At 47.3% G+C, this 27,919-nt stretch overlaps 3 protein-coding genes across 4 annotated transcripts; 1 reads left to right on the forward strand and 2 right to left on the reverse strand.

Annotated features, from left to right (window-relative positions):
- Positions 1-2,205: 2,205 nt before the first annotated feature.
- On the reverse strand, positions 2,206-7,359 carry NOXRED1 (NADP dependent oxidoreductase domain containing 1). Its single transcript, XM_042862996.1, is given in 7 exon segments — positions 2,206-2,688; positions 3,312-3,534; positions 3,731-3,885; positions 4,126-4,306; positions 4,869-5,041; positions 6,741-6,927; positions 7,281-7,359. Coding segments are annotated over 7 exon segments (1,290 nt in total). The 3' UTR covers positions 2,206-2,396.
- Positions 7,360-8,520: 1,161 nt separating this feature from the next.
- On the reverse strand, positions 8,521-21,349 carry VIPAS39 (VPS33B interacting protein, apical-basolateral polarity regulator, spe-39 homolog). Of its 2 annotated transcripts, none has more exons than XR_006177500.1 (20): positions 21,133-21,265; positions 20,929-21,028; positions 19,555-19,695; positions 18,552-18,590; positions 18,161-18,225; positions 16,666-16,722; positions 15,623-15,715; positions 14,947-14,980; positions 14,396-14,498; positions 14,281-14,308; positions 14,019-14,092; positions 13,010-13,085; positions 12,596-12,730; positions 12,200-12,241; positions 11,742-11,831; positions 11,211-11,297; positions 10,743-10,832; positions 10,292-10,396; positions 9,807-10,024; positions 8,521-9,724 (listed from the first exon to the last, which is right to left on the reverse strand). XR_006177500.1 is itself a non-coding variant. In XM_042863664.1 (20 exons), the coding sequence occupies exons 2-20, from the start codon at positions 21,223-21,225 to the stop codon at positions 10,004-10,006; spliced, it is 1,473 nt and encodes a 490-aa protein (XP_042719598.1). In that variant the 5' UTR covers positions 21,328-21,349; the 3' UTR covers positions 8,521-10,003. The 2 variants fall into 2 exon arrangements, 1 of the variants encoding a protein (XP_042719598.1); XM_042863664.1 differs by adding an exon at positions 21,328-21,349 and having other exon boundaries at positions 8,521-10,024; positions 21,133-21,225.
- Positions 21,350-21,717: 368 nt separating this feature from the next.
- AHSA1 (activator of HSP90 ATPase activity 1) lies at positions 21,718-27,159 on the forward strand. Its single transcript, XM_042863628.1, has 9 exons — positions 21,718-21,842; positions 21,938-22,128; positions 22,280-22,362; positions 22,714-22,831; positions 24,392-24,480; positions 24,791-24,925; positions 25,669-25,770; positions 26,287-26,338; positions 26,744-27,159. The coding sequence occupies exons 1-9, from the start codon at positions 21,763-21,765 to the stop codon at positions 26,914-26,916; spliced, it is 1,023 nt and encodes a 340-aa protein (XP_042719562.1). The 5' UTR covers positions 21,718-21,762; the 3' UTR covers positions 26,917-27,159.
- The last annotated feature ends 760 nt before the right edge of the window (positions 27,160-27,919 follow it).

A 27,919-nucleotide genomic window follows, 5' to 3' on the forward strand; every position in this document is an offset into this window, starting at 1 on the left:
GGCTGGGAGAAGGTTCTGAGGAAATGCCGTGTAAGACCAATAAAACCTTGTGAACTGCATTTCAGTGCTTCAGTCAAATCAGAAGGTTACATCCTTGCAAGTGACTTCAAGAATAATGGCAAGCCTCTTCACTGACAGTCCCAGCAAGCAGGCTCAGCCAGCCAGTCACCTCTGATTTTCTTAATGAGCAATGTGGCTTACTAGCTTCATTAGTTTTTCCAGATCTTCTATGTATAGACCTAGTTACTAACAATATAACTTTGCAAACAGCAATGTTTTTGCATTAGGCAGACTCCAGCTCATTCACCTGTAACTTGTTTGTTCTGCCTGTGCAAACAGGAAAGCCAGGCTGTTTGTGCCACTAAAGAAAGCTGCTGTGAGGCTGTCACCCACAGTAACTCTGGAGAACATGCAGTCTCCACTCCTTTTACAATGTCATACCAGGATCATACTTTCAGATCCTTCCTGAGTTGCAACTTTAAGTGCGAAAATGTTCCAAAATCCAGAAACTCAGTTTCTTTTTTTGCTACCTTGGTACCAAATGGTATTAGCTGATGTCCTGTGAAGTGAGAATTTCTGATATTTTGGTCTGATATATTTGTGTTTCAGGAGATTTCACGATATGTGCGGGAGTTGCTGGGGATTGAGGAGCCTGTCTTCAGCAGATCCATTGCCCTCCCATACAGAGACAACATGGGTCTGTTCCTGGAACAAAAGTCTCGATCTGGACAGAAAGCAGATGCCCTCACTTTCTCACAGTTTGTCCAGGAAGCAGGCTTAGAGCCCCGTTCTACATTTCCTCCTTTGCCACAGGCGCAGACTGGGGGAGAAACAGATGCTCTCCTTTTATCACAGAGCACACAGACTCAGGGTTAGAGTCACGCTGCAGTTCCACTTGTGTAAGAAGCCCACCTGGGAGAGCAGTATACACCCTTATTAGCTTGCTATTTGTCCAGGGTGGTATAGTTTCACATTTTTCACGTTATATAAAAGGCTCTTGGCATTTTGATGACAGCAAACACGTTTCAAGGTTTCATGGTTCAAGAGCATTGGCTGTTTTCTGTAAGAATTTTTTGCAATTCATGTGCTTCCAGGAACCAAATGAAGCAAAACATATAAATCAGATGTGACTTTACCACTGACGGTCTGTCTTTCATTTCTGCTTCACAGTTGATTAAGAAGACAAAAAATCAATCCTAGACATATTTTAATTTCCAGTGATTGGCAATAATTTCCCTGCTGCTCAAGTGAATAAGTTTCTCCCAGGTGTTAGTGTCTGCAGACCGGGAACACTGCTAACCACAAACGTAAGACAAATGGCACACACAGTGTCTGGTGCACATTTGTGTTGCCTGCTGCTATCAGCAGTCTGGAGGTGCCAAGGTACAATGTAAACAACCAGTCCCTGCCCTAATCACAGAACTGATTTTGTGTGAAACAGAACCAAGAAGTGGTTTATCACAGCAAACAGTACTGCAACACAAGGCAGGAAGTGTGAAAGAATACTATACGCTAACGTTGGGTCCTGAGTGGATTTGGACAAAATATATAGTTAGTTAAATGTTCTTTTTCCCTGAGCGAGGTATCACAGAACCTGTAAGAGCAATGGGACTTGAATTGTACAACCTCGCTGGAACACAAACTGTCACCAGCAAGGAATTGTGAGTTAAGTGTTGGTTAAAGCCTGGCTCAACTGAAAGAGTGCTCCTGACTAAATCTTCATGATTTTGTTTGGTGACAGACTTCCCTGAGATCCCACATGGAAAAGAAAAAATGGGCCCCAGGTCTGTTCAGTTCTTTGGGTTAGAGCTGTACCACCACAAGTGAACTGTAATTCAGTTTTCTGTTGGAACTGCAACAGGAACCCGATGAGGCTGAGTCAGATCACAGGCCAAGATGTCTGTGTGACCAAAGACCAAAACCAGGCAAGATTCCAGCAGGTTTAGAAAGAAGCTGGTTTATGAAGAAAGTTTCACAAGGGGCATGAAACTTGTAAAAGTAAGTATGCACATTCTTGTTTCAAAATGTGAAAAATCAAGAGATCTCCATGCTGATACATTAGAAAGGGGACTGCTTTTATGTTTGGCAAGACTGCGGATGGATGCAAAATGGAGATCCTCAAAGGCGGAAACAGAGTGGAAAGAAAGACAATGTAATTCTATTGTATAATCTTTTACCTACTTCCATCAGTGTTTTGCATTATGATTAAGAAATTGATAAGTAAAGGTTTATTTGCTTTTTGGCATTATTTTTGCAATACAAAGTCCTTACAGTGTGTTCTTCCACTAGACACTACTGAGACCAGCAATGGAAATGGATGGAAAAGAGTTGACAACATCTCTGGGCATTCATCCCTTTGGGACGAGATCTCAGCATATCATAGACTTCATTTCAGTTTATGAGGATTTAGAAACATAGTCAGTAGTTTCCTCTGGAATTCCTGAAAAAACTTTCAAAGAAGTTGTGGACAGTGAGGAGTCCTTAATCAACACCACGTCAGGTTCTGGTATGGCTAATGTAGGAGAAGTCTTGGCGCTGGTCAGCACACACTGCTTTGTGGGCCAGTCTCCAAAAGATGACTGATACAGCAGAGCAAGGTGGTTCTGGACAGACTCACTCTTTTCTAGCAGCTGGCTAAAAGGAGACTCTCTCAGTTGTGCAGTTGTCAGGTCAAACCATGGGAAGGTTCTGAGGAGAGAAAACAATCTTCTATAGGCAATAACAGTCTTACTAATAATTTAACAAATATCAGTTTTCTTTAGAATCTGAATGCTAGCTTCTTTCTTTGGTTTTGGGGAACAATTATACTCCAAGACCTGAATCTGAAGTTCCAGTCATTATTGCACCATACAAAGCAAAGCTGAACATAATGATTGTAGGGAGCTCCTGAACCAATAGGGGCGTTTTCCCACAAGTAGAATGTCCTAACTTAACATCCTCAACAATCTTGTCTGTGAGCTAAAGTAAGTTAATTACCCATAAAAAATCTTCTCCGAATATTCCCAGGGGATTTTGTTTTCTGCATCTGATAGCCCAGTCCTGACCTGTGGCTTCAGACAATCCTGACCAGTAGACATACAGGAACTGGGGACCAGGACAAAACAACCCAGTGATGACAGTCCAGGTCTTTTATTTCTAGCACATCTAAAGCAATCTTTCCTGGCAGGTATATTGTCCCTAAGAGCAAAACACATTTCAGCACTTTCCAACCCAGCAAGACAACTCTATGCTTCAGCTGTGGGATATGGCAAGTTTTAGAGTACAGAGAAGGCCTGGGAAAACAGTACCTCAGCATCCAACCCTTTACTTACTCCTCTTGAGTCATTGAAGAGGCAAAACTTTTGCTGACAAAACTCTCGCATGTAAACTGTGGGCAGGAAGCTTTCTGCTCTGCGCAGATATGGCAGTGTCCAGGGAAACAGAGGTCATTGAGCAATGCCAGTGCCTCCTGGTGAGGCAGGCTCTGCCACATGCTGCTGTTCAGGGCTGCATAGAAAATGGCCACCAGCCATTTGCCATTGACTTTTATTTTCGCTGCACAACAAAGAAAATCAAATGTCAGTAACCATTGTGCACACAGGTGTGAAGAGAGATTCTCAGCCCTCTCCTGTAAGCAATTGCATTAGCAATGAGAGCAAGCTTATCTGAAATCTCTGTTCTGGGATCATTTTAGGTGAGGGTGCTAAAATTAATATTCACTATCAAGTTTAACCAAAATGAGAGGTTGTACCTTGGGAGCTGAGGGGGCATGTTGCCTGCACAACAGCAAGGTCTTGCAGTGCCTCTGTGACCGACCCCTTTGTCCCCCACTCCTTTGTAGGCTCCTTGCCAGGGCACTGGTACTGTGGCCTCACGATGGCATTGTAGCAAAGGAGTTGCTTCAACCTGAAAGCAAAGGCAGCCCAAGGAGAGGACGAGGGTGTCTAGGCTCACCTTGCTTCAGAGCCCCGTCCCAGTCCTCCAGTGGCCAACAGATGGGGAGTGGCTGAGTACACTGACTAGGTTTGAAGCAATGTTGCAAGAAAATCATGAGATGCTGTAAGAGCTGTGCTCCCATGCCAGCACTATGCTGCATTTGCCCCGTGAGCTTCGGGATGAATGGTAGCATGACCAAGTGCGTTTTACCTGGGCAGAGGAACGGCAGTGACGAGGCTGTACACAATGCAGGGCTTCCGGATGGCTGGCTGAACTGCAGAGCAGATGGACAGCATGTGCGATGGCAGGCAGCAGAGGAACAGGACGTCTGCCCAGGCTGCCAGCTGCGCATTGTCGTAGAAGCAGGTGAGCCCTAGTTTCTGCAAGTCTGCTGCAGCAAGGCACACAGGGCTCAGAGCCCGTGGACCCAGCACTGGCAAAAGGCACCCCAGGGCCTAGCAAGGGGCTTGCCCTGCAGTGGTGGGACAAGTAGAGGGATGCTTCTGGTGAGCTGCCTTTGGATGGCCACGTAACAGCCTGGGGTCACAGTCACCCACCCAGCCCCTGACAAATGGTAAGGAGAGCTTCAAAAAGAACAGTCAAATGAGTGTCTGTGTCTCTGGGGGGGGGGGGGAGGAGGGAGGAGGGAAGGCTAAACTAAAGTGGGCCTGAAACTAGCTAGTTTTGAAAGGAACAGGGTGGATGGTCTCCACCACGCTCAGCTGGCACTGCTGAAGAAAAGCAGAAAATTGAACTCATGTTTGTACAGAGGGCTTCCAGCCAAATGAGGATCTTTTCCACAACAGCATGTTCTTCCTCCAAATAAAATTTGAAGTTTCTATACCTCCAATATGTATGGCAGGAAAACTTTCTCTACTGAATTCTTCCTGAAGGGCCATCAGAAGCACAGCAGAAGCCCAACCTGCTGCCTGGTCCAGCTGGGGAGCACTTACACAGGCTCTCAGGGCGCCGGGTAGAAATGCGGACACTGGAGCAAGGAGCCCGACCCACTGCCACCAGTGCTCAGGCCAGGTGATTTCCAAGACGGCCTCCACCAATAATGCCAACCTTCAGGCTGTGGCTATCTGCCAGAGAAGTCAGCAAGGTCTTCCCAGTGCTGCTCACCCTGGAGAAGCAGAGAAATTTTGTCAGGCCCTTGGAAGCCATGACTTCCCTGTGCCACATGCAGTCCTGCCCTTTCAGGACTTCCCCAGGCCATACATTTACATAGAGCATCCCAGCCCCACCCCCTGCATCCCACCCTGGTCTCCGACAGTCTCCAGAATGACAGAGGTGATGGCTGCAGCCTGGAGTGTGCAGCAGCCATGGGGCTTGGGGCTGGACGCCAAGGGGCATGGCGTCCACACTGCTCATGCTGGGGCTAACTGGCCCTCTGCTGGCCCAACATATCAGGCAACCAAACTCCATGTGCCAGGAGTCTGCCTGGGGGAAAGTATGTCTGCCTAGGGGAAAGCCACCACTACACTCCCAGGAGGAGGGGGATGAAAAGGGGCCCTGAGGTCAAGGACCAGGCAAGATGTTGTGATGCCCACGGCACTGATGTGAGCTGCTGCAAAGCAGCTCAGCAAATTAAGAGCTGATACCCAGCATATCAAGCCCCATGGTGACACCAAGCTCAGGGAGAAGTCAGCATGGGGAGCATGGCCTAGTGTCACAGGACTGCTGTTGAGAAGGGACATGGGACACCATGTGCTAACATAGGACTATTTGCTCATTATAAATCACATATACTGGTGGTGGAAACAAGTCACAAGCATGGAGAACCACCAGATTTCTGGGATGAAAACCCCTTTGGTAGTGGAGGCAATCTTCTTTCCTTGGTTTTCTCAGAGGGAAAACAGCCTAACTAAGGGGAAAATCCCTGAGTATTAAGACTGACTGCGATTTCAGACAAAGCTGGGTGTTGAGTAGCTGACAAGTGTGGGTGTAAATACTGGGTGACTTTTTACCCATCCAGAACCAGATAAAAAGCAATCAAACTATATCATTGCATACACATACCTATATAATCCTTAACTTCACAGAGAGCTAGCGTGAGCCATGCAAGAAGCTCCTACAGAGCCACTTCCCCAGCCACTTCCCCAGCTCTTCCAGTGACACACTATCCACTATCTGGTGCTATCTGGAACTACCCCAGGATGGGTGGTGGTGTACCTGTGCCACGTCTTAGCTCAGTATTGTGGTTTTATGATTTTTTGTTACTGGTATTCCACATCATAACATTGTTCGGTGCACTGGGATTTAAAAGAGTTAATGCTCCGGTTCCATTCATTGTCAATATTTCTGGGTAGCTGGTTCTCAAAAGAGAAGCACCATATCTCCCAGAAGACTTCCACTGTTCTGTTTTCCATTTGGAGGCAAAGATAAAACTGCACACAAGTCATCACAAGATTGCCCCTCTTTTACTGCTCGTCTGCAACTTGTGTTCCCTTCAGTTTTTGGATGCTGTCTCTCTCATTTATTTGTATTATTAGCTTCAATCCCAATTAACATGTATTTCTGCTATTATAACTTGTAAATTAACTTTCCTGCTCAGATTGTTGCCTTTTTTTTTTTTTTTTTTTTTTTGTGTGTGTGTGTGTGTGTGTGTGTGTGTGTGTGTGTGTGTGTGTGTTTTAATACCCTTCCCTCTTCCCTTCCTTTCAATTCCCCCCCTCCCCTTTTTGGGGGCTGTTGGGCCTGCTGTCCCCCTGTCACGGACACAGATAGATCTAGAGATAATAACTCCACAATGAGCTGGGTGCTGTGAGACCCCCTGATGACCACACCAGCCAGCCCGCACAAGGAGCTCACCTCCACCTCACCTGAAGGCCTGCAGAAGTCTGCAGAAGAAGACAGCATGGGCACACGCACTCACTGCCAGCCCCTTGCAGCGCCTTGTCAGATATAGCAGGGCCTCCTCTCCTTCTACTGCTTCAGCAGCCAAGAAGGATGCAAAAACCTCTTCAATATCCCCCATCTAAGCTCAGGACAGGCAGCAGCAGTGAGGATCTAGGAGAGAAGCATGGCCTCCATCTGTGCAGCACTGCAGTGCAACTCAGCACCTGCTGGTTAGGAAAGGGAGACAGAGCACAAACTCCAGCTGCTCTCAGGACTCCTTGCAGACAAGGGACCTGTAAAATTGGTTGGTTCCCAAATACAATGCAGCAATTGGGAACAAGTTGTTCCAGTAGGTGTCTGAGCCCACACATGCAGCATCCCATAGAGCCTGCAGCACTGTTCAGTGTACCACAGATCTGCACAGAGATAAAGAACAGACTAAAACCCAAAAACCTTCAGCCGAGCTCTAGCCAGGGATGAGGATAACACATGCCTGTTGTATCACACGTGGTTAGAGTCCTGACCTGCACCATCCACCACCCACACCCAGCCACCATTCCACCTCTGCGGGGGATCTGTCCCTCTTTGTGCTCCTGCTGCCATGGTGAGCACCTGGCTACCACTGCCCCATGGGACTCTCAGCCCTTCCTGGGAGCTGGCAGCATTCCTATAGCAGGGCTTAGGCTAGCAGGAGCTGCAGCAGGCTCTGCTTTTTCTGCAGGGTATGGCTGTGCCCTTAGGGCTAGCAGCTGTGCGAGCGTGAAAAAACAAACCACAAGGGAGGGGGCTGAGCACCTTTGCATTGGCTCCTGCCTGTGGGAGGTCATGGGAAAGGGGTGCACCTCAGCTGGTGAGAGCAGATAAGTTGTATTTCCTTATTCTTTTTGCTTCCTTCCATTAAAATCTATCAATTATTTACTTTCATCATGTGGACTCGGCTGCCTAATAATAGATAAGTGACAAAAGCACATAGCGTTTAAGACGGGTATTAAAGAAACATGCATCCCACTGAGGCTGTCCCCGAATCATCCACACCAGTGGGGCAGTACCTGCTACACTGTTAATACAGATGCAGGCTCTAGAATGAGCTGTAGCCACTTAGACTTAACTGCTTGCATAGAACCCACCCCAAGCCAAAGGATGCATTTACTTGGAAATCCAATATGCGCAGGTCAGAAGCACTGCATTCTGTGCACCAAGCTCAGGGATCAGTAGGCACAGCCTGCTGTTCTTTGCTCCTAACCTCCCACAGATGAGGTATCCAGGACACAAGCTTGGGGAACACAGGTGAGATTTATTCTTGGGCTTAACCATATTCCTGCAAGGGCCTGCTCAGCTTCACCTGCTGCTCCCTGACATTAACTCCAACTAGCAACAGCCCAGCAATTCCTGGGCTGGGGCACATGGATAAGCCTGGCAGAAAGCATTACCCTAACCAGCAGCATCCTGGCTGCATTAGAAAGAATGGCACCAACAGGTCAAAGACAGTCCATCCTCTGCAGCCAGAGTTCTGTGTCCCATTCTGGACACTTCAATGCAGGAGAAGCATGAATATATTAGAGTCTAGCATAGGGACTAAGGGGCTGTAGCATCTTCCATACGAGAAGCTGAGAGCTAGGACTGCTCAGCTTGAAAAGGGGAGCACGGGGGAAGACTCATCAATGCATGTAGTTGATGGGAGGAAATGAATTAAGAGACCGAGATGCTCATTAACGGTGATAGAACGAGACACAGTGGGCTCAAACTGAAATGTGTGAGATTCTATACAAGCACAAAACTTTTTAATTTATTGTTTTAACAGTGAGGATGGTCAAATACAGGAACAGAATTAATTAGGCTGAGGAGCCAGTATCTCCAAATGTGAGACACTGAAAACCTATCTGGACAGTCCTGGTCCACCTGCTTCAGATGACCATACCTGAGCAGGGGAAAGGGACAAGATGATCATGAAATCCCTTCCAACCTAAGCATGCTTATGATTCTGTGGGGAAAACAAAACAAAACAAACAAACCCAAAACCAACAATAACAAAACAGGAAAAAAAAAACTAACAAGAGTGATCACAGAAACTGAGACTGCACAGTGCACAGTGCAGCAGGGATGCTGGAGCCCACATTTGCCCTCAGACTTGTACATGGCTGTACGCAGCCTTCAGCTCTGTACGAGAACCTTCATGGCAGCAAATGGTCTTGAAACACAAAAATGAGTTAATCTGTACTGACAGCATGGAAAGTATGAAACAAGGTACTGCTGCAAGCAAGGCTTCTTCACAGTGATATTTCAGGATATGAGAAAACACCCTGCATACTCACTTTGAGGGAGGTGTGATAAATTGCTAAGGATCAGCACAGAGCAGCAAAGTGCATAATGTGGAAAGGAAATAAACAGCCTGAGGAGAAAGAGACAGCTTTATTTAAGGAACTGAAGAGAGGTCTGGAAGGATGAAGCCAGCAGTTGCCTGAGGAATTGTGTTTCTGAGAAAGTGCAATTCAATCCTTCCTGGGATCATCAGGTTTGTGCTAAGTGAGCGGTCCCCTTCTTGCTCTCCATCCAATGTAGCACAGCTCTGACCAGCTCCACACATCGTGCCCACTCTTTCCTGATGAAGGGATCTGCCGAGAGCTACCAAGTGCCAGCATAGGGATACAGGCAGAGGCTGCTGCCCTGGCTCTCTGCAGGAGTTCATAAAACCTCTTTCCTGGTGTGAGCCACAACAAACCAAGAAAGACTTCAAAGTGCAGCTGACCCTTTCCCCCTTCACACTCTGATGTGGGAAGAACACAGTCCAGTAGGCCTTGTTCTCCACAGCCATGACTGGTGATGCCCAAGCCAGCCTGAATGTTACAGGGACTGGTCGGTCAGCATTGCCTACTGGAGACCCATGAATGACTGACCTGTTCCTCTTGCTAGAAAGAGCCCAGACACCACAATAAGCAAACACAACTTTGCCTGGTCCAGCAACTTCCCTCTGTAAACAAAAGCCATGACTGTCCTACACCAGGTCAAAGAGAATCAGATTCCAAAAAGAATCAACACTCGTGGATCAGTACCATGGTTTCACTGGCTGCATCAGAGCAGTTGTCTTCAACCTGCTTGAATGCCTCTGTCCCGCGAGCACCCAGTGTCACTGACAAACACTGATCATGCAATGAGTAGTAACAGAGCTGCTCTGTTGGCGCTGGACCAGCTTTTACAGTTTCCTTTTGTACTGGCAAGGCAACGTCCAAGCAGGTTACTTCACTGGTGCTCAGTTCTTCCACCGGATTTGCTAAAAGAGAGAACAAAGCATGACTAACATCAGGCTGACCACAGTTCCCCTGGGCCAAGTTAGCAAGACCCAGACCATGAAAAGGGCAACTGCGGCAAAAACCTGCTACTTTTATCAGCATCACCCTTCATTCTTACTCTGAATGTAACCCCAAACATAACATTAACTTCCCATCAGAGAGAAAAGAATGTAGGTGTCATGCCCTTACTGCACACCTAGCCTATGGCTGTCTTCAAAAAGTTTGTAGAAAAAGCAGGTGCTTCTTACCATGTTACTGAGTAGGCTGTTTATCTTCTCTTCTTCTGCAGAGCCCCGCTCCACCTTGCATTTATATGCCATCAGCTGGATGCGATCCTTTAGATCCCTGTATGTCTAGACAAACAACAAAACCAGCACCTATCTGAGTGATGAGGATACTTGATCAGTTAGATGGTGCCCTGCGGATGAGTAGGTGTCAATCCCTCAACCTCCCCTCAAGTTCCAATCAATAACTTGGGTCTGCACAGTCCACTTGCACAAGCAGAGAGGCTTGGGCACAGCACATACTCTAGGAGTCGTGCTCCTGGCTCACTTGGCTTTCACTAAGAACAATATGCTGTCCTCAAGCCACAGGAATAAGAAAACTTCACAAGGCGCATGACAGTAGAGTGACATGGGAAAGTTAGGGAGAAAAAGCAGGCTTTTGTCCCCTCTCTTCATACACACAGCAAAGACTTACATCAATCACAACATCATGGCACTTGTATTTGGTGGCAAGGTTCAACCGTGTTTCCACATCCTCTACTAAGCGCACATATTCCTGCAGCACCTGCAAGGGAAAGAAGACAGTTCCCTTTTGCAGGTATTTCCTGCCTCATTCTTTCACACCCATCGCAAAATCTTTCAAAGGCACTGGTTACACAGACTTGGCCCTTTCCATCCTAGGGCAACAAGTGGCCAGGACAAGTCTGCTAAGAACCCCCCAAAAATTAAGGCCATCCTCAGGAAGTCCCAAGCCCTGCACTGTCTCATCCCTATGGATCAGTTTAGCATCCTGATAGATGAAACGTAAGGAAATTTAATGCAGCAAAAGCAGCTGGAAATACACTGTGGAAAGCGTGCTCTGCAGGCAGGTGACCTGGGGAATCGGTCATGGTCCAAACCTCAATGAAGAGAAGGAGCACACAAGCAGCAGCTCTTTGTTCACCTGGACAGGTGCATTGTTCCTCTGCAAGATCTCTACCACCCGGTGGAAGCCAATAGGTGCCTTCTTCTTGGTGTAGCCCAGCCAGTTCTGAAATGACAGCCAAACCCTGTGTTAATCCTAAAGGTCAATCTTTCCAGCCATTGCCAGAGGAGGCTGAAGTCAAAGAACATGGCTGCCACAGATTGAATCTGAAAGCAGGAACAGTTTTTCCCCAGTGAAGGAAATAACATCTCTCCTCGTGCCAGCCACCATATGTACTACTGGCAGAGCCCTTTATTCAGTGCCTAAGCTAAAGCTGGCTGCAAACCAACTGGTAACAGTGCATGAGAGCAGCCCCCTTCCCCGGCTCAGTAGCTGCAGCCAATTCAGGCCCAGCAGAGCTCAGGGAAAAGAGGAACATGTAACACCCTGTACCAGAAATGCTGGGTCCTGCTGAAATAAACGAGTCTGTTCGGTAACCCAGAACAAGCCAGCTATTAGTAGATATCAGTACTTAGAACTGAGTCCCCAGTAAGGCTTTCCCCATCTCACCTTGGTAGTTAAGAGTGCATCCACATCCTCCCAGGCTCGTAGCTTGGCACGGGCAGCCAGGGCAGTCAGCACATACTGCTTATCAGGAATCTGCAAGGCAGAGAGCTGCACTCAGAGCACTAGCACAGCTTAGCAGGACTGTGTGGTACCGAGGAGAATGGTATCTGCCTCTATCTTGTCAAAACTCACAACAGCCAGGCAAGGAGGTGAGATACTGCCTGAGGTCATGGCCACTGAGCCGGAGGTGGGGATTTACAGGTGATGTTGCAGCTAGTTGGCCCCTGTTTTCAGTGTACCTTTCTGAGCTACTGAAATGGCTCTAGTCAAGAAGAATGCAGTGTTCCCTACATTGCCCCAGCACAGACACCCTCAAGCTCCAAGCCCGTCCCCTTGCTAAACACAGTTTGGCTGCCTACATTTTCAGCTGGTGCTGCCACACCAGCCAGAAGCGCACATACCTTAAATGTCTTCTTCAGATTGCTTGGGCTGCTGAATGTTCCCTAGAGAGAGCAAACAGTGATTGCAAACTAAGCAGAGGACACCAAGGAAGAGGCTCAGACGCTTTCAATTGTACTGCTTTGCACATGATGAATGTCCCTGCTATTGAAGTCTTTAAGCTTTTTGCTCATGAAAGTGACAAAGGAGCAAAGAACTGACAGAAGAGAGCAATTAACCCACCCCATTAGCTCCCTGAAGCTGGTGCACTTTCAGCACTCCAGAGACCAATAGCCTTATATAATTGAGGGCTAATTGACCTCCCATTCATTCTTTCCTTAACATGCCCAACTTAACCACTCCATATATTGAGGGCTACAGGGATGAGACATAACCCTTGCCTTCTACGTTATCCTCACCTCAGCCTCTGTGTAGTGGTAAAAGCAGGAATAGAAGAGAGTGGTCACTAGTGGCATGTTGAGAATTGAGGCCTTGCGAGGGTATTTCCGAAATATCTCTGACTGCCCAGCCATCGCCAGGTGTTGATCATTGGCCTGAGGAAACAAAAAGATGTGAACATGAGTCAGGGCAGCTGCCTGATCTAGTTCTGAGTATACACCTGAGTAGAGTGTCATGAAAGGACAGCACCAGCACAGCCTCAACGCGCTCTCAAGTCTGAGGTCTGGTACTTCCCACGTGGGCCTGGATCAGCAGCGTGCTTAGCAGTCAGACTACACTAGCCAGGCTGTTTAGATCCAGCATGGTATGAGCTAGGGACAGACAGGGTTCTCATAGCTAGTCACCTTCTGACCAGCAAATCAAAGGTTTCATACCTCAATGATTATCTGTCTCTCCAGCAGGGTATAATGGTCTTGGATGTGGGAGATATCCTCAGCTGAAAATGGCAGCCTGGCCATACATGCAGGAAGAAAACACTGTCAGCAGCTCTTAATCCAGTATACTTGGGAAGAATCACAGAATGGCTTGGGTTGGAAGGGACCTCAAGGATCATGAATCTCCAACCCCCCTGCCACATGCAGGGCCACCAACCTCCCCATTTAATACTACACCAGGCTGCCCAGGGCCCCATCCAACCTGGCCTTGAACACCTCCAGGGACAGGGCACCCACAACCTCTCTGGGCAGCTGCTCCAGCACCTCATCACTCTCTCTGTAAAGAATTTCCCCCTGACATCCAACCTAAATCTTCCCTCCCTTAACTTTGAACCATTTCCCCTTGTCCTGCTGTTATCCTTTCAAAGAGTTAATTCCCCTCCTGTTTGTAGGCTCCCTTTAGGTACTCAAAGGCTGCAGCGAGGTCACCCCACAGCCTTCTTTTCTCCAGGTTGAACAAGCCCAGCTCCCTCAGCCTGTCTTCATAAAGGAGGTGCTCCAGTCCCCTGATCATCTTTGTGGCTCTCCTCTGGACCCTCCCCAACAGCTCCCTGTCTTTCTTGTACTGGGAACTGCAGACCTGGACACAGTACTCCAGATGGGGCCTCACAAGAGCAAGGGGAGAATCACCTCCCTGTCCCTGCTGGCCACCCCTACCATGCCCCTACCAATTTCCTTAAGTGCTCAGGCACCCAAGCTTTGCACCCTTCAGAATGTCTCTGAAGCATTTCTGGCCCCAAGTAAGCAGCAAAAGATGCTAGACTAGTGATCACTAATTCTTCCTCTCTGGTCTACATTATGTCCACAATACTGCACTGCCACCGAGGTAAAACCAGTATCAGTTCTGGGACTACATAAGTGCAGTGCTAGGACAAGGATCTAATTGTCCTTATTACCAGCTTTTGTGAAGCATCCACATCTAAGTCCATCCTCCTGCATCTTTTCTTACCCAACGCAGCCCTTCAGAAATTCTCTCTTCTTTTCTACATCCTGGATGTTCAAATGCTCCCGGTACTGTGAGAGCTGGAGAGAGACGGAAAAAAAGCAGCCTGTTCTTATGGATTTGGGACATACAGGACCTCAGGGGGCAGAACAGGAATGCAAAGCTGTCATCTAAACAACCAGATACTACAGCCAGCCTCTTTCTGCCCTTCCCATGCTCTGCACTCCTTTGCCAAGGAGATGGAGCTTCTGCTCCAGGGAATACTCACAGCAACTTCCTCAGTCCTGTCTAGGAACCTGCAAAACAGAACAAGCAAGCATTAACTTGGAGGCAGGTTCCTAGCAGGGTGCTCAGCCCTGCCACATGGCTGGGCAAGCCCTCACCTGAGCAGATCCAGAAGCAGCTTCTGCTCACCCGTTTCTTTGAGGAAATGGATGAGATGACACAAGGCCACCTGCCGCACCTCCAGCTCTCGAAACAAGACCTCTGCAGGAAAAAGGAATACACATATGGGGGTAAAGCAAGTTAACATGACCAAGACTGATGGGGCTAAGTGTAGTGCATGGAACTGCAAGTCTTTTGTATGATTCAGAAGTATTAACCCAACTCAAAGCACATGCCTGGAGGCTTGAGCACAAGAGAAAACTGTTCTCTAGGCTGCAAAGAGGATTCATAGTAGAGTGTTACCCCTACAAATTAATTTTCATTTACCCTATCACCATCACTACTGACCAGTACTCAAAGTTCCTCTTTGGGACTCCTCATATGCATCACCAACCCCCTCCCACATGACACTTACCACAAAAATATTTCATGTTCAGCAAAGCAGTGATACTTCAGCTGCCGGCTCTATGACTTGGACCCAGTAGAAGAACTGGCCCCTTCATCCTTAACAGAAACATGCAATAGAAACCCTGACCCCAGTCACACTTACCTCTCCTTAGTGTCCGTTTCAGGAATATCAGGACCTGTGAGCACAGAGAGGCAGCTCTCAGCTGAACATAAGTGTCTTCACCAGAATTAAGACAGACAACAAACTGTCAAGCTTGGCCAAGACGCAGGGAAGCTTACGCAAAGGGTCTCTGAAGGCACAGCTCTTACAGTACTCAAGTGAATTCTGCTACCCATAAACACAGGAGAAGCAGTGAGTCAGAGCCACAGTTGCCAATTTCTCTGGAGCTTAGCTAAGTGAGATAGAGATTTACGAAGAAAAACCGTTCCCTGAAGGACCCAAGGGCTTAGAAGACCTGGATCAGGGAAGCTCTGACACCGCAACTGCTGCCTGATGCTTTGGAAACCAGAAAAAACGGAGAGGCCCCTCAAATCTTCTGTGCTGCAGTAAGCAGATTAAACCTTGGCCTTCGAGAAATTGCTGCAAAGAACAATTTCTGGCTGACTCAGCTGTTAGTGGTCAACATACATTCTGCAGACTGGCAGGAAAGCCAGCAGCAATACAGAACTTCTCAGCCATAGGCTTTGACAATTTTCAATAACTTCTTGTTTTGGACTAAAGAACAACCCCAACCTAGCAAGATTAGGTTGCCAAGTGACTGTATTCACACAAACACCCTCTTGTGTGGTCATCCAGAAAGTTTCAGAAGAGGACTCACAGCTGTTATGACATTTCCATCATGTCCTGCCACAGCTTCATCCAAGAGCACCAGCTTGTCCTGCAGGGAGCGAAACCTCTCTAGAGAACAGACCTGAAGATAAAAAGAGATTTAAGTAGCTATACAGACACCAGCAAGTCTCCAGGCTGAACTAAGTCCAAAGGTGTTACCTATTCTTCCCACATGAGCCCTTCAGCAACACAGATAACTGCTCCACCAACCACCAGAGAACTATTCATTTTGCTGAAACCATGTGCTGTGTGATCCCTGACAATCTGTCAGCTGGGAGCACACAGTTAGCTCTTATTACTGCCTGGATTAGAACAGCAGATGCTGTGCATTCAGCACAAGCACACTTGCAACAGCACACTTGAAACAAGCAAAACTTCTCTGCATGCTATAAGCCACCACCTCTGTCAGGAGGAGGAAACTCTGAAGGAACCTTTCCATTGAAGAAAACAGAAAAATAGAGCTGCACAACTCTTCCTTCTTATTCTGTAACTGTGACCTCTGTCAGCCTTTCGTCCATCTGTCCCCTTTGAGGAGACATATGCAAAACAAAACCACATTAAGAACAGGTAACTTCAAAAGCACTTTAAAGACAATCCCTGCACACAGTTCCTGTGGACTCACTGCAAACTGAGGCAGTCGAGACCAACATTCCAGCTCTAGTGTAACCAATATTGCTCCTATTTTCTTTATTTCTAATCCTATTTTCATTACCTCTAATCTTTTCCAAAAACCCAGCCCCAGGGAATGGAAAGGGTAGAGGAAGGCATAGAAGTACAGACACTTTCTGTCAGAGACTACTGAAGGGATGATTCAAATAACAACCCAACAAAACCCTGCAGGTCTCCTGAAGTGATCTCTGCATTGTCACTTGGCAAAGCAACAGACAGGCACAGCACACCATTCCGGATAGATGCTGCAAGCAACACAGATTCCCTTCCTGCTCCTGGAACAGCCAGATGCACAGGGGAGTGTAAAGCAGTTTGGGAGCAGTTACTCTCTCTAGCAAGCAGATGAAGGAGGAATGCCCTTACCTTGCCCCTCTGCATTCGCCGGACTGTATCTCTGGGGCTCCAGTCATTGCTGTAATCCTGCCATAAGAGAAACAAAGAGCTCAGAAGGCCACTTTAGACAAGCATTCCCAAGTCAGTTTCCTTTTGTGCTGTATTAGTGATGGCCCTGGTGTAACTTCTCAGTCATTCAGATGCTCCAGGATGGTTAGCAGTACACGTCCTCAGTCTTCTGGTGTAGATGCTGGGCATTCAGAGTCTATATGCTGACTGGGGAGAAAGACAGAGGCTCAGAAGTTAACAGAAAATCTTTCTATTGCTTTACAAGAAGTGCATTTCAAAAGGTTGTCTTGCCTGCAAATAAAAGCTCCAGTGTTACTTACAGAAGAACAAACAAAATACATGCTAAACTAAGAAATCCAGAACTGAGGCTAAAGGAATCACTTCCTTACTACAATTCAGACTTCTGGAGGGCCTTCCACAGCAGACTGGAAAACCCAACAGCTTTGGGCAAGTGCCTGGAGATTCCCACAGGACTAGTTAAGTGCAGTTACACTATCTTCAGGTAATATGCTACAGGTTCTGCAGTGCCCAAAACTCCTCCCCTTGAGCTTACAGACACTACAATCTGGAAGCATCATATAAAAGGTGGTATGAGCCCCTCCTCAGAACTCAAAATTCTAAGAATGCATTTACAATTTTGTGAGCCAGTGACTGTAATGCAGTCTTCTGCCTCAAAAGAGACAGAGAAAGGAAGCAACCAGAACAAACAATGAATTTGAATTAATCAAAAGCTTACTGAAAAACCAGATAGACAGTCTGTTATGTAGACGCAGTCCCTTCCCATATTAGGGGACCACTGCACATGAGTCTGAGAAGTTCCGAGCATAAAGGGCTCAGAACAGCTATTGGAAACACCCATAGAGTACTTTTATGTTCCACTAGTGAAATTCAATCCTGCTTGGGGTCTGTGTTAATATGTGTGGCCAGCTGTGCTACTAGCATGCTTACCTGTATCTGTTGGGAACTTGTACTCAGCTTTGTTACTGATTGAACCTGGGGACATGGAACTACAATTTCACATCTACTAGGTTGGGACAGGAGGAATTCACCCTGTCCCCAAATCCCTTAAGATTCTGCAACACCTAACACTGCCTCTCTGGGAGAAGAACATTCCTAACAACTGGTACCTCACCTCTCTGCCCCTTGATCAGGGTGGGCATTACAGTGATTCATAACCTTTAGGTTTCATTTAAAAAGCCTAAGTGATGCCAATTCATCAGATCCAGAATTAAAGAGGTAATTGTTTCACAGAGACTGCTGGGCAGAAAGGAATAACTAATATCCCCCAACAAAATTCCTTATTTCTGGAAAGAAACAGAAAACACCTAAGTTACTATGAGGTTGACTCCACATTTCACAGCTCCCTTTTCTAATCCCTCCATGGTCTTCTGCCTTTGAAACAGTAATCAATCACTTTTTATGGAACCCTTAGAGCACTGTCACTTGAACTGCTCACCTTGTACTCAGCTTTTGGTCTGCGCAGTTCTGGGGCATAGTTTTTAACTCCTGTGTCTGCGAAGGCTGAAAAAAAAAAAAAAAACAACAAAACAGGACAAAACTGAGTAACACACCACAATCCTGATTCACACCCACTTCCAAAACTGCCTTTTGTGGTAGAAGATGCAAAGTCAAGCATCAAATAGCAGTATGAAGTTGCTCTAAACCCTCTAAAGGCCGTCAGTATATAATCAGATTCCTTCAGACCATCACACCAACACTTCCTCTGGTTTGCTGAACAACTTTCAGACAACTGATTTCTGCAGTGCTATGAAAATGACACTGCTCTTTGTTGGAGATACTTTGGTTTACGTAAACCTCCCAAAGAGAGACAGGGATTCAAAACTTACCGTCTGAAAGGGACGGCAAACTTGGAAGTCTGTTTCGTCCTGCAATCAAAACAAATGTCATGAAAGACTCTTCACTGGCACATCTCTTGCAAAGGGAACACAAGTTCAGGCTGCAACCTGGTGAGCTGTCACTAAGCCAGTGTAGCATGAGCCATTCTCATAAAGTGATTCATGCTGCTGGCATAGCTGGGGCTCACCTGCTTTGTAGTCTCAATCTTTGAAATAGTCTGTGGCATCACAAACTGTGTCTTAGCCCCATCTGTCTCCTCTTTGCCACAGCTAGGAGAGGTTAGAGAGCCTTAATTTGCTCATCTACCTGCAAAGCAGAGGCTGCAGCATGCATTACTGCTTAGGCCACCGCAACACTGGCACTTTAGTTCACTAGGGCTGCAATTTTGATGCCTTTAGTTTTTCACAGTATTATCAAATACGTTAGTAGAAAAACACCAGAAAGTGACAAAGTAAAAGCTGGCTCGCTGTCCTGTGAGGTAACAGAGCTGAACTCTTGCAAGCTGCTTAATTCCCCTCAGTGACCTGCTGCATAATCCCCGACCAGCAGCTATGCTACCTCTGCTGCTACCAGGTGCCTTTTGAACCAACCAACAGCAGCCAGCTGAGCTCCAAGTAAAGGATAATCAAGCCGTCTTCTCTATACTGCTGAGGGTCAAATGAGGCCTACAAGGATCAAGCAAGTCCTTCTGTAGGCTGTTCTTGTCCATTATGAAAACAGATTGCAGTAATCAGGCAAGCTCTACCTTCCTATTCTTGTTAAGCTTGGTTCCACAGAAGCCAAAATCTTCAAATCCATGTCCCTTAATGAAAGAGCTGGGTACCTCTGCACAAGACAGGCACAGTCACCAATTTCTGACCAATGACAGATAACACTACCATAGAGAAAAATAATTAGAGCTTCCTTGTTTTGTAACACACTGAAATGATTTACGTAAGGCAACATAATTTCTCTTTGATACTCCTGAGGGAAAACCCATATGTGGCACCTTACCTTTAAACAAGCTGCTCAGGGAATAGGAGGAAACCTGCTTAGGAAGAGCAGCATAGGAGGAAGAGCCCTTCTGTAGACCAGTGTCTCGGCCCTCCAGGGAGCTGCTGCTGGATGCTGTCTCTTTGATTGACCAGGAGATGCCTATGCACAGACAGAGGTAATTTAGAACAGAGAATGAGAAAACCACTCTGTAAATACAGATCTTGGGGCAGGGCATGAATATTACCAAGCGTGTCCTGGTCAGTTCTGCACTAGCACTTCACCAAAGCTAGACTCCCAGCAAAGAATTTCAATCCCATGTCACATTACTTGCTAAAGAGTTGCCTATTGCCCTCCAGCCAGAAATGGTTGCATTCAGCAGTGTTGTGCAGCTTATTATGGCTTATATTGGAGAGGGAGGGAAAAAACAAAAAAAAAAGCATATCCCAGCAAACATTTGTGTGTAATTGTACAGGGGTAAAGCACAATCCAAAGGAACAAAGCAAGACAAAGAATCCCTGTCTTAACTTGAATTATAGAAGCATTACAGCACACCTTCCTGGGCACTAGAAAGCTAAGATAAAGTTCCTCCCTACACAGACAAAACAGCTGTCAATGCACACATGCTGCTGACAGTGCCTTTGTCTTCTTTCTGCTTGCAACACAGCTGTCACCTCTTTTTGCACAGCTACAGAACAATCAACTTTGGGGATGTGGTGGTGCAACTAAACAAATGATAGGTAAAGACTTCAGCTTCAGGTGGGAAAAGGGAAAAGGTCAGAACTGGTGGGAAGAGTTGCAACACAGGAGAATAGGTTCCTTGAAGGCCCTGCGGGTGACCCAGATTTTAAGATCTCACTCTCTGAGAGCGGCTCACTGGCTGTCATTATCTGCAGGTCATGAACTCCCAAAACCAGCAAAGTGCATCAGGTGTGGCTTGTGAACTCACATCCGTCACCCCTAGAAATACACTTACAGTGCTCTTTCAGACTTTAACCACAGGAGACAGCTTACCAACACACACTGAACCATGAAATGTCTTCTTAAAGCACTGCAGGGACAAAGCAGGGTGAACTTTAAATGGTGACAGACAGCGGTGTGAAAGAGAACTCTGCAGGTCAGCGGAGCCTGGTGCACGTGAGGCCATAACATCCAAAATATTTGCTCTATGCTCTAAGATATACACAGGGGAACTAAAATGAACTCCATCCACTTGTCCCCACTCTATCTGTTTATACTATTTGGGCCTCGGCAGACCCACCCCCTGGGGACACCAGGAGCAAACAGCTCAGCCTCGGGGGCTGACAGGGAGAGGTGATGTGGGACAGCTTCAGTTCGTGATGGGAGAGGCCGGCTGGCCAGACCCAGGGCCAGCCCGCGGCACCCCGCACTTACTTCCCACGGGCTCCCCGCTCCAGCTGACCTTCTCCAGATCGTCATCATCATCATCAACGATGTCCCGAAGGCTGTTCACCGCCCGCTTAGATTCCTTCAGCTGCGGGAAGAAGACAGTTTGCTCACACACCAACGTGGGGACGCAGCCCCACAGCGCGGGGCGGGGCGGGGCGGGGCGGGGCGGGGCAGGGGCTCGGCTCCCACCTGGGACAGCTCGTCATCCTCATCGTCGAAGGTGAAGGCCCGGAACTTGGAGCTGTGCCAGTACTCCTCCTCGTCCGCCCGCGCCCTGCTCATCTGCAACGGCGCCACGCGGCCTCAGCGCCGCTCCCGTCCCGTCCCGTCCCGTCCCGTCCCGTCCCGTCCCGCAGAGCGCAGCCCCCCGCCGCCGCCACTCACCTCCCCGCGCTCCCCTTCCACCCCAGGCAGCGGCACGGCACCGGAGGAAGGGCGGCCGCCGCGCGAGGCACGCCGGGACGGGCAGTCTGCACGCCGCCTTCCGCCCGTTCCCGCGCCGCAGTGGGACTGCAAGTCCCGGCGTGCACTGCACGGCTCCGGGCGCCAGGCTGCGACTCCCGGCTCTCAACGCGTGGCGGCGCGGGGTCGGGGCCTTTGTTGGCGGCCGCTCCGTGACGGCGGGACTCGGTGCGACCGCGGGGGCGGCTTCGGGAGCCGCGGGTCCGGGCCGGAGCGCCCGGCGGAACGGAGAAACTTGGGCGGGGGGGCGGGGGAAGCGCCGGAAGGGACCGTGCCGGTGCCGGAAGCCGGGAGGTGGCGCGGGGCCGGCGGTTCTAGCAGTTTCCACGGGCGGTCGGAGCGGCGGCGGCGGTCCCGATGGCCACGTGGGGGGAGGGCGACCCGCGCTGGATCGTGGAGCAGCGGGCGGACGCCACCAACGTCAACAACTGGCACTGGTGAGCGGCCGCGCCGGGACGGCCGCGGGGCTGGGAGGGCAGGGGGGGCGGTCGGGGCCCGGCACGGGGAGTCACGGCGGCCGTTGTTCTCTTAGGACGGAGCGGGACGCGTCCAACTGGTCCACGGAGCGGCTGAAGGCCCTCCTCCTGCCCGTCAGGGTGGAGGGCGAGGAGGGGGCCTGCGAGGTGACCGAAGTGAGCAAGCTGGACGGGGAGGCCTCCATCAACAACCGCAAGGGAAAGCTCATCTTCTTCTACGAGTGGGCCATCAAGCTGGCCTGGACGGGTGAGTGGCGGCAGCTGCCGTTATTTCGAGGCCGGTTCGAGTGTGAGATGACGGATGCTTCCGAAATGCTGTGCTGTGATGCTGTACGAGGCTGTGTGTAGAACGGGTGGAGTAGGAAGTGTTAATCTGAAGAAAACCATTATCGTTGCAGGCACCTCGACCACAGGAGTGAAATACAAAGGTTACGTGGAGATTCCTAATCTCTCAGATGAGAATGACGTTGATGAAGTGGAGGTAAGTCCAGCAGCGGGCCGGTACTGCTGGGTGCCCCTCTGGTTTAGGGGGAATCCAGAGAACACGAGTATCTCTTTTCTGTAGAAACTCTGAACATCAAAGATACAACATAACTTCAGCAGTCTCTGTCTGATGAATTTCAGTCTTCTAGTTGTACGGGACCCATAGGATATGAAAGTTCTTAGGTAGATGTGCATGTGAACGTAGGCTGACGTAGGTGAAGTGAAAGACTTCAAAGCTGTGCTGCTGCATGTGAAGGCATGGCTAAAGTCCCTCTGTGATGTTGTATCAAGCACTAAAAGAATTGTGTGGGCATCAGTTTGTTAACTAGCACCTATCCTTCCTGTTTAGATCCTTGTCAGCCTTGCTAAAGATGAGCCTGACACTAACTTGAAGACCCTGATGAAGCAAGAAGGTGCAAAAAAAATCAGAGATGCAATAAAAACTTACATTAGCACTCTCAAAACAGGTATGTCAGAAGAAGAGGTGTTATAAGACCTGTGTGGGTTAGTGTTGAATGTGAAGAGAGGAGGGAGTAGGGGTTCCTCACCCTGTCTACTCAGGAAGTTGTCTGTGCAACAACAGTTATCTTTCTGTCTCTTGGAAGTAGTTAGCAGTTGGCAAGTACTGCTGCTATCTCTGGGCACTGTAGCACAATCCAGAAATGCTGTCTTGAGTGGTAATCCAACAACAGTGTGTCATGGCTTTCCTTTGTGTACTGAAGCTCAATGGTAGAGGAAAACAAAGTCAGGAAGATGTGTTTGTTACCCCACCAGTGTAGAATATCACCTACTACATGTGGTAGAATCTGGCCTTCATCTTGCTCTCTCCCTTCAAGATGGCCTTTTCTCTTTTGCTACACTGCTAAAGACAGCTAATGCTATTTGGGTGCGAGAGCAACTGACAACCTGAAAATGCTCTGTAGATTTTGCTGTTGTCAGTGAGTGAGCTGTCTCAGCATCTGGAACAAAACCTTTTTTTGCATTATAAGCTGATTCCAGAAGTGTGCTTTGGTTGAGTTCAGCTGTGCACTCTAGTATGGGGTGCAAGTGTGAAGAGTTCCTGTGATATCTGTTTTACTGTATTATGCCACAGGCATTTGTCATTCAAGTTCTGTTCAAACCACTGCTGGTTGCTGTTCTTGGCTCACGTTTCAGTATCCTTGGGTGTTAAGTTTGTGTGCAAGTTGGAAGGTGAGGTCACATAGAAGAAGATGAGAATGCAGTTCAAAAAGATTCATATGATCTTGTGGGCTGGAATAAAGAATAGTTGGTGGGAAATAAAACTGCAGCGTGCAAGATTATACAATTTCTAATAACGTTCTGATATATGATGGAATTGTGCCAATGTGAACAGATGAAGAGGAAGGAGTGAGCCAACTGTTCTATAATTGGTAAAGGCAGAAGTGATAGAGCTATATAAAAAGCAAACATGATGACAAAAGAGGCTTGCAACTTCTAGTGGAGCTGCGCAAGTACTGCTGGGCAGGGCACTGGTAGGACCTCCCCTGGATCCAAGGGTTTGTTACCTTGTTGCATAAGACAGTAAATTGAAGATGGAGTTGGAAGTAACTTGATTCTGTACTACGGTGATCTGAGAAAGGGACAGACAGTCTGGTCTGTAAAGGAATGGAAAAGTAAGATTGATTTAGATCAAGATAGAAGTATTTGAAATCTGGTTGCTATTTGTATTGAAGACTGAGAGAGAAAAAAATGTCAGTGCAAGGCAAACCATGATGCGAAAGTAACAAGTGTAAGATGGTGTATGTTTGGGCTAGATACAGGAAGGAAGCTCCTAACTGTTACTGTGGACAGGTTTTGTTATACCCTTTGGTAGGGAGTAGTGGGTGCAATGTGAGACCTTTTTCCTTCTTATTTATTTTTACTTCTTTTAATTGGTTTCAAGATGTGGGTGCTAGCAAAAGCAGGGCAGAAACCAGGAAGGCCTTTTCAGCTGTGTGTTCCAGAGAACAGATAAAAGGCTTGCTTGATCTTTTATTAGTTTCACGAGCACATTTCTGTCTTTCCAGAATTCACCCAGGGCATGATATTGCCTACAGTGAATGGTGAACATATGGAAGCAGCACCTCAAGTGGCACCTAAAGCAAAAGACAGCAAGGTAAATAAAACTGCAAGTGTGCATTTGGAACTCTGACAGCGTGCGCGGTGTACTGGATACCGGGGCTTACAAGAGCAGCTTCTGCTCATGGGATGTGTACTTACTGACCAGCAGTCTATAGTGCAGGCCTTTTGCTATTTGTGGAACATGATATTTCTTATTCAAGCAGATTAATGAATCTGCCTTTTGTACTCAAAGTATTGCATCTTTTCCCAAGGCCTTTGTTTTTTCCTTGGATACATGACTGCTTGTTGAGGTTTTGGAGAAAAAAAATGCGGGTGTGTTCCAGTTTTGTTTGTTGTTTTGCTAGACGACTGCTAGCAGCAGTACTGCCACAGCACAGTCCAAGTCCATAGGAGTCAAGATCCCTACGTGTAAGATCAGCTTGAAGGACACGTTCTTAACATCTCCTGAGGAGCTCTACCGAGTGTTCGTTACTCAAGAGGTAACTCCAGGCTTGTTCTGAGAACTGCTCTTTGCTGCACATAGGAGGTTGTTCCTAAGAAGCTTTTTAAGGCGTTTTGTTGGACACTCATAAACCATGAGAATGGAATAAGAAAGCTGGTCTGCAGAACAGTTGCTTAAAGCTCGTGTGTGCATTTCTTCACACAGTTGACAAGAATGGATTAATGCCATCCAGAAGCCAGTTCCAGACAGCTGTCAGCACCTATCTGTAGGTGTATCCCTTACTGCATGTGACCAGATCTCTTGGGATTTACATTTGCGTGCTTTTGGATTATTTTTTTTGTTTGCTTTTTACTTTTAAGTTTAGGTATTATCAAACCCTAATTATGGAACAGATTCCTCTCCTTTACATACTGTTATGTAAAATACATAGTAGCTTTGTATCGTTATTCAGAATCTTAGTTTTCAGTTCCCCTGCTTTTAAGAATAAAGTAAAGGTTTGTCTAAGGAACTCAACAAAGTTAATGAAATTGTAGTTTAGAGAACAAGTGCATAGAACTCTCAGTGAAAGCTAGGGGTTCTTTTCCCTTGGTAAGTAAAATGCTGCTTTATCAGCTGTAGCCTTGCTTTTCTGGCCAGGGCAATGTTTTTGTCTTTCCTTGGTGAAGAACTTATTCTTGCCTCCTCTTCCAAAAGTTTTGTAGCTAGATGGGAGGTATTAGGCAATAATTTTGCAAGCAGATAATGTCAAGTAACCCACGTCTCTTCCTGAATTCTTTTCAGATGGTCCAAGCTTTCACCCACGCACACGCAGCCCTGGAGGCTGATAAAGGAGGCAAGTTTCAGTTGCTGGATGGCAGTGTCACAGGAGAGTTTGTTGACCTAGTAAGTACTCATTAATGCAGCTGCTTCTTGCTTTGGGGCAGCTTTTGTTTTTGAAAAAGCAATTTTTCAATAGTCCTTCAATTTGCGAATCACAAATCCCTACCTGTTACCCGGTAGTTAATTGCTGTGCCTACTGAAGGGCTTCTTATAGCATGGATCTGTGTACAGGACTTGGGTCTGGGGAAAAAAGCTGTTATCTAGTCCTGCATCTGTCCTGTGTTTGTGCGATTTTAATTATTTGTTGAGGGTGGGAAAAGTGTTAATTGTAGTAAGTGACCCTTTTCATCTTTACTCCTCCTATCATTTTATTCTTTGTGGGGCTAAATTCCTTATCTGCTTCAGCCTTGCCTAGAAGATGAGTGGAAAGAAAAGGCCACTTAAAATCAGGCTGTGGTGTTTTCAGGGGACTCTTAAAGACTTCACATCAAGCACAGTTATAGTTGTTTTAAATTAGACTGCAGAATTTGGGGGGGCAGAAGGGGGGGAAATTATTCTCAGTCTCTCTTTGTTTTTAAGGTCCCTGAGAAGCAACTTGTTATGAAATGGAGATTTAAGTCTTGGCCAGCTGGTAAGTTGTCCAAATTGGCTTATGGTATTACAGCTCTAGCTTGTGTTTGAAGAATTTCAGCCTTGCTTGCCACACTTCACTCTGGGGAATCACCAGGGTGTCTTAGCCAGGCTCATGTCCTACACAGTCAAGTCACAGTCATGAGCTACCCCAAGGCAGCAGCTAGGGATTAGGAATGATGAAGTAGCAGTTTCAGCTTGGTTGGCTGTGGCTGCTTTGAACCCCATGAAAACAGAACTGTCTCCAACCTGTCTTTGTAAGGAGGGCCTGCAGCAATCATAAATAGATCCTTCTTGGAAGGATCCTGAGAAGTCTTTTTAAAGTGGTGCTCTGTGAGAGAAGAAGCTCCTCAGGATATTCTGTATTGTACTGCACTTGCTGACAGGTTTGTTTTGTTTCCTCTAGGGCACTTTGCAACAATTACCTTGAATTTCACTGACAAAGGTGGTGAGACAGAGGTGTGCTTGGAAGGCAAGGGAATTCCTGCCAGTGAGGAGGAGAGAACAAAGCAAGGCTGGCAGCGCTACTACTTTGAGGGCATTAAACAGACATTTGGCTATGGTGCCCGCTTGTTTTAATAATGGTTGTTGGAAAGAGCTGCCTGAAGACTCTGCCACGTGGACTGATACATTTCTCACCTCTCCCTTTCTAATCTTGGCCCTGCTGCTGGGTAGAGTGGGATGATAGGTGATGAGGAAAGCCATTGAGCAGCACCACTTTCAGTCCCTCACTGCTTCATGCATGTCTCATGCTGCAGGGGATTCTCTTACATGTACATACTTCTATTGCTAAATAAACCTAACTTAAAAAAAACACCGCGTACTTGTGTCCTCAGATGGGCTTAAGTTCAAAGGTTTAGTGGCCAGACTGAGGGAGGGATCCGTCTGGAAATACACTGATCAATGAGGATTGTTGATCCCAATGTGATTTACTTCTCATTTCTGGATGCACGGAGGGCATGAGCTTGGTGCAGTTTTTAGTTTGAGCAGCTGCTTGTTTTCTTTCTGCTTTTGATCTACTAATAAATGTTTCAAACCCTTGCCATTTTTGAAGGGATCTAAGATCCTGTTAAAGCCATGCCTCTCCTCCCTTGCATATCCCTCTCTTTACATAATCCTTTCATGTACTTACACCAGCCTCTACTATGGGAATGCCAATCATTTAATCACCCAATGTCCAAGAAAATCAGCAGACCACTGCTGGGGAAACTCCCACCTAAAAGATGGTTCCAGCAAGGGTCAGCTACTTCCAAGAGCTTCAGGCCAAAACAAACTTAGTGTCTCAGTGGGGGTGGATTTATTCCCCTAAAATAAACAAGGTGCAATTCTTTTGGCTGACCCCACTTCAGCTGTTGCTTCTGTGGGGGAGGAAGAGAAAACTGCTGGCTTGTTCTCTTCTGCTGGTAGTGTCTTCTGAAGTGCATAACCAGGTCTCAGGAAAAAGGAGATGATCAGTCGGGTGACTTTTTCTCGCATTATCCTGAAGTGATTATTTATGGTTTAGTGCTTAGGAATATCAAGAGTGTGGTAGGAATTTTATATGACTGAAAAGGAAGTTGTAGGAAGGACCAACCACTTGTAC

The sequence above is a fragment of the Lagopus leucura genome, unplaced genomic scaffold, assembly GCF_019238085.1.
Source record: "Lagopus leucura isolate 7727_CA_CO unplaced genomic scaffold, USGS_WTPT01 Super-Scaffold_1, whole genome shotgun sequence".
NCBI classification, from domain to species: Eukaryota; Metazoa; Chordata; class Aves; order Galliformes; family Phasianidae; genus Lagopus; species Lagopus leucura.

What these genes read in the sequence shown, in the direction of transcription:
- VIPAS39 (XM_042863664.1), bottom strand. Translation starts at nt 21,225, where the DNA reads ATGAGCAGGGCGCGGGCGGACGAGGAGGAGTACTGGCACAGCTCCAAG. An exon ending in GGCGAATGCAGAGGGGCAAG is followed by an intron (nt 15,716 to 16,665) that starts GTAAGGGCATTC and finishes TTTTATCTTCAG; the next exon opens with GTCTGTTCTCTAGAGAGGTT. An exon ending in ATCTGAAGAAGACATTTAAG is followed by an intron (nt 11,832 to 12,199) that starts GTATGTGCGCTT and finishes TCTGCCTTGCAG; the next exon opens with ATTCCTGATAAGCAGTATGT.
- AHSA1 (XM_042863628.1), top strand. Translation starts at nt 21,763, where the DNA reads ATGGCCACGTGGGGGGAGGGCGACCCGCGCTGGATCGTGGAGCAGCGG. An exon ending in CATTAGCACTCTCAAAACAG is followed by an intron (nt 22,832 to 24,391) that starts GTATGTCAGAAG and finishes CTGTCTTTCCAG; the next exon opens with AATTCACCCAGGGCATGATA. An exon ending in CAGGAGAGTTTGTTGACCTA is followed by an intron (nt 25,771 to 26,286) that starts GTAAGTACTCAT and finishes TTTGTTTTTAAG; the next exon opens with GTCCCTGAGAAGCAACTTGT.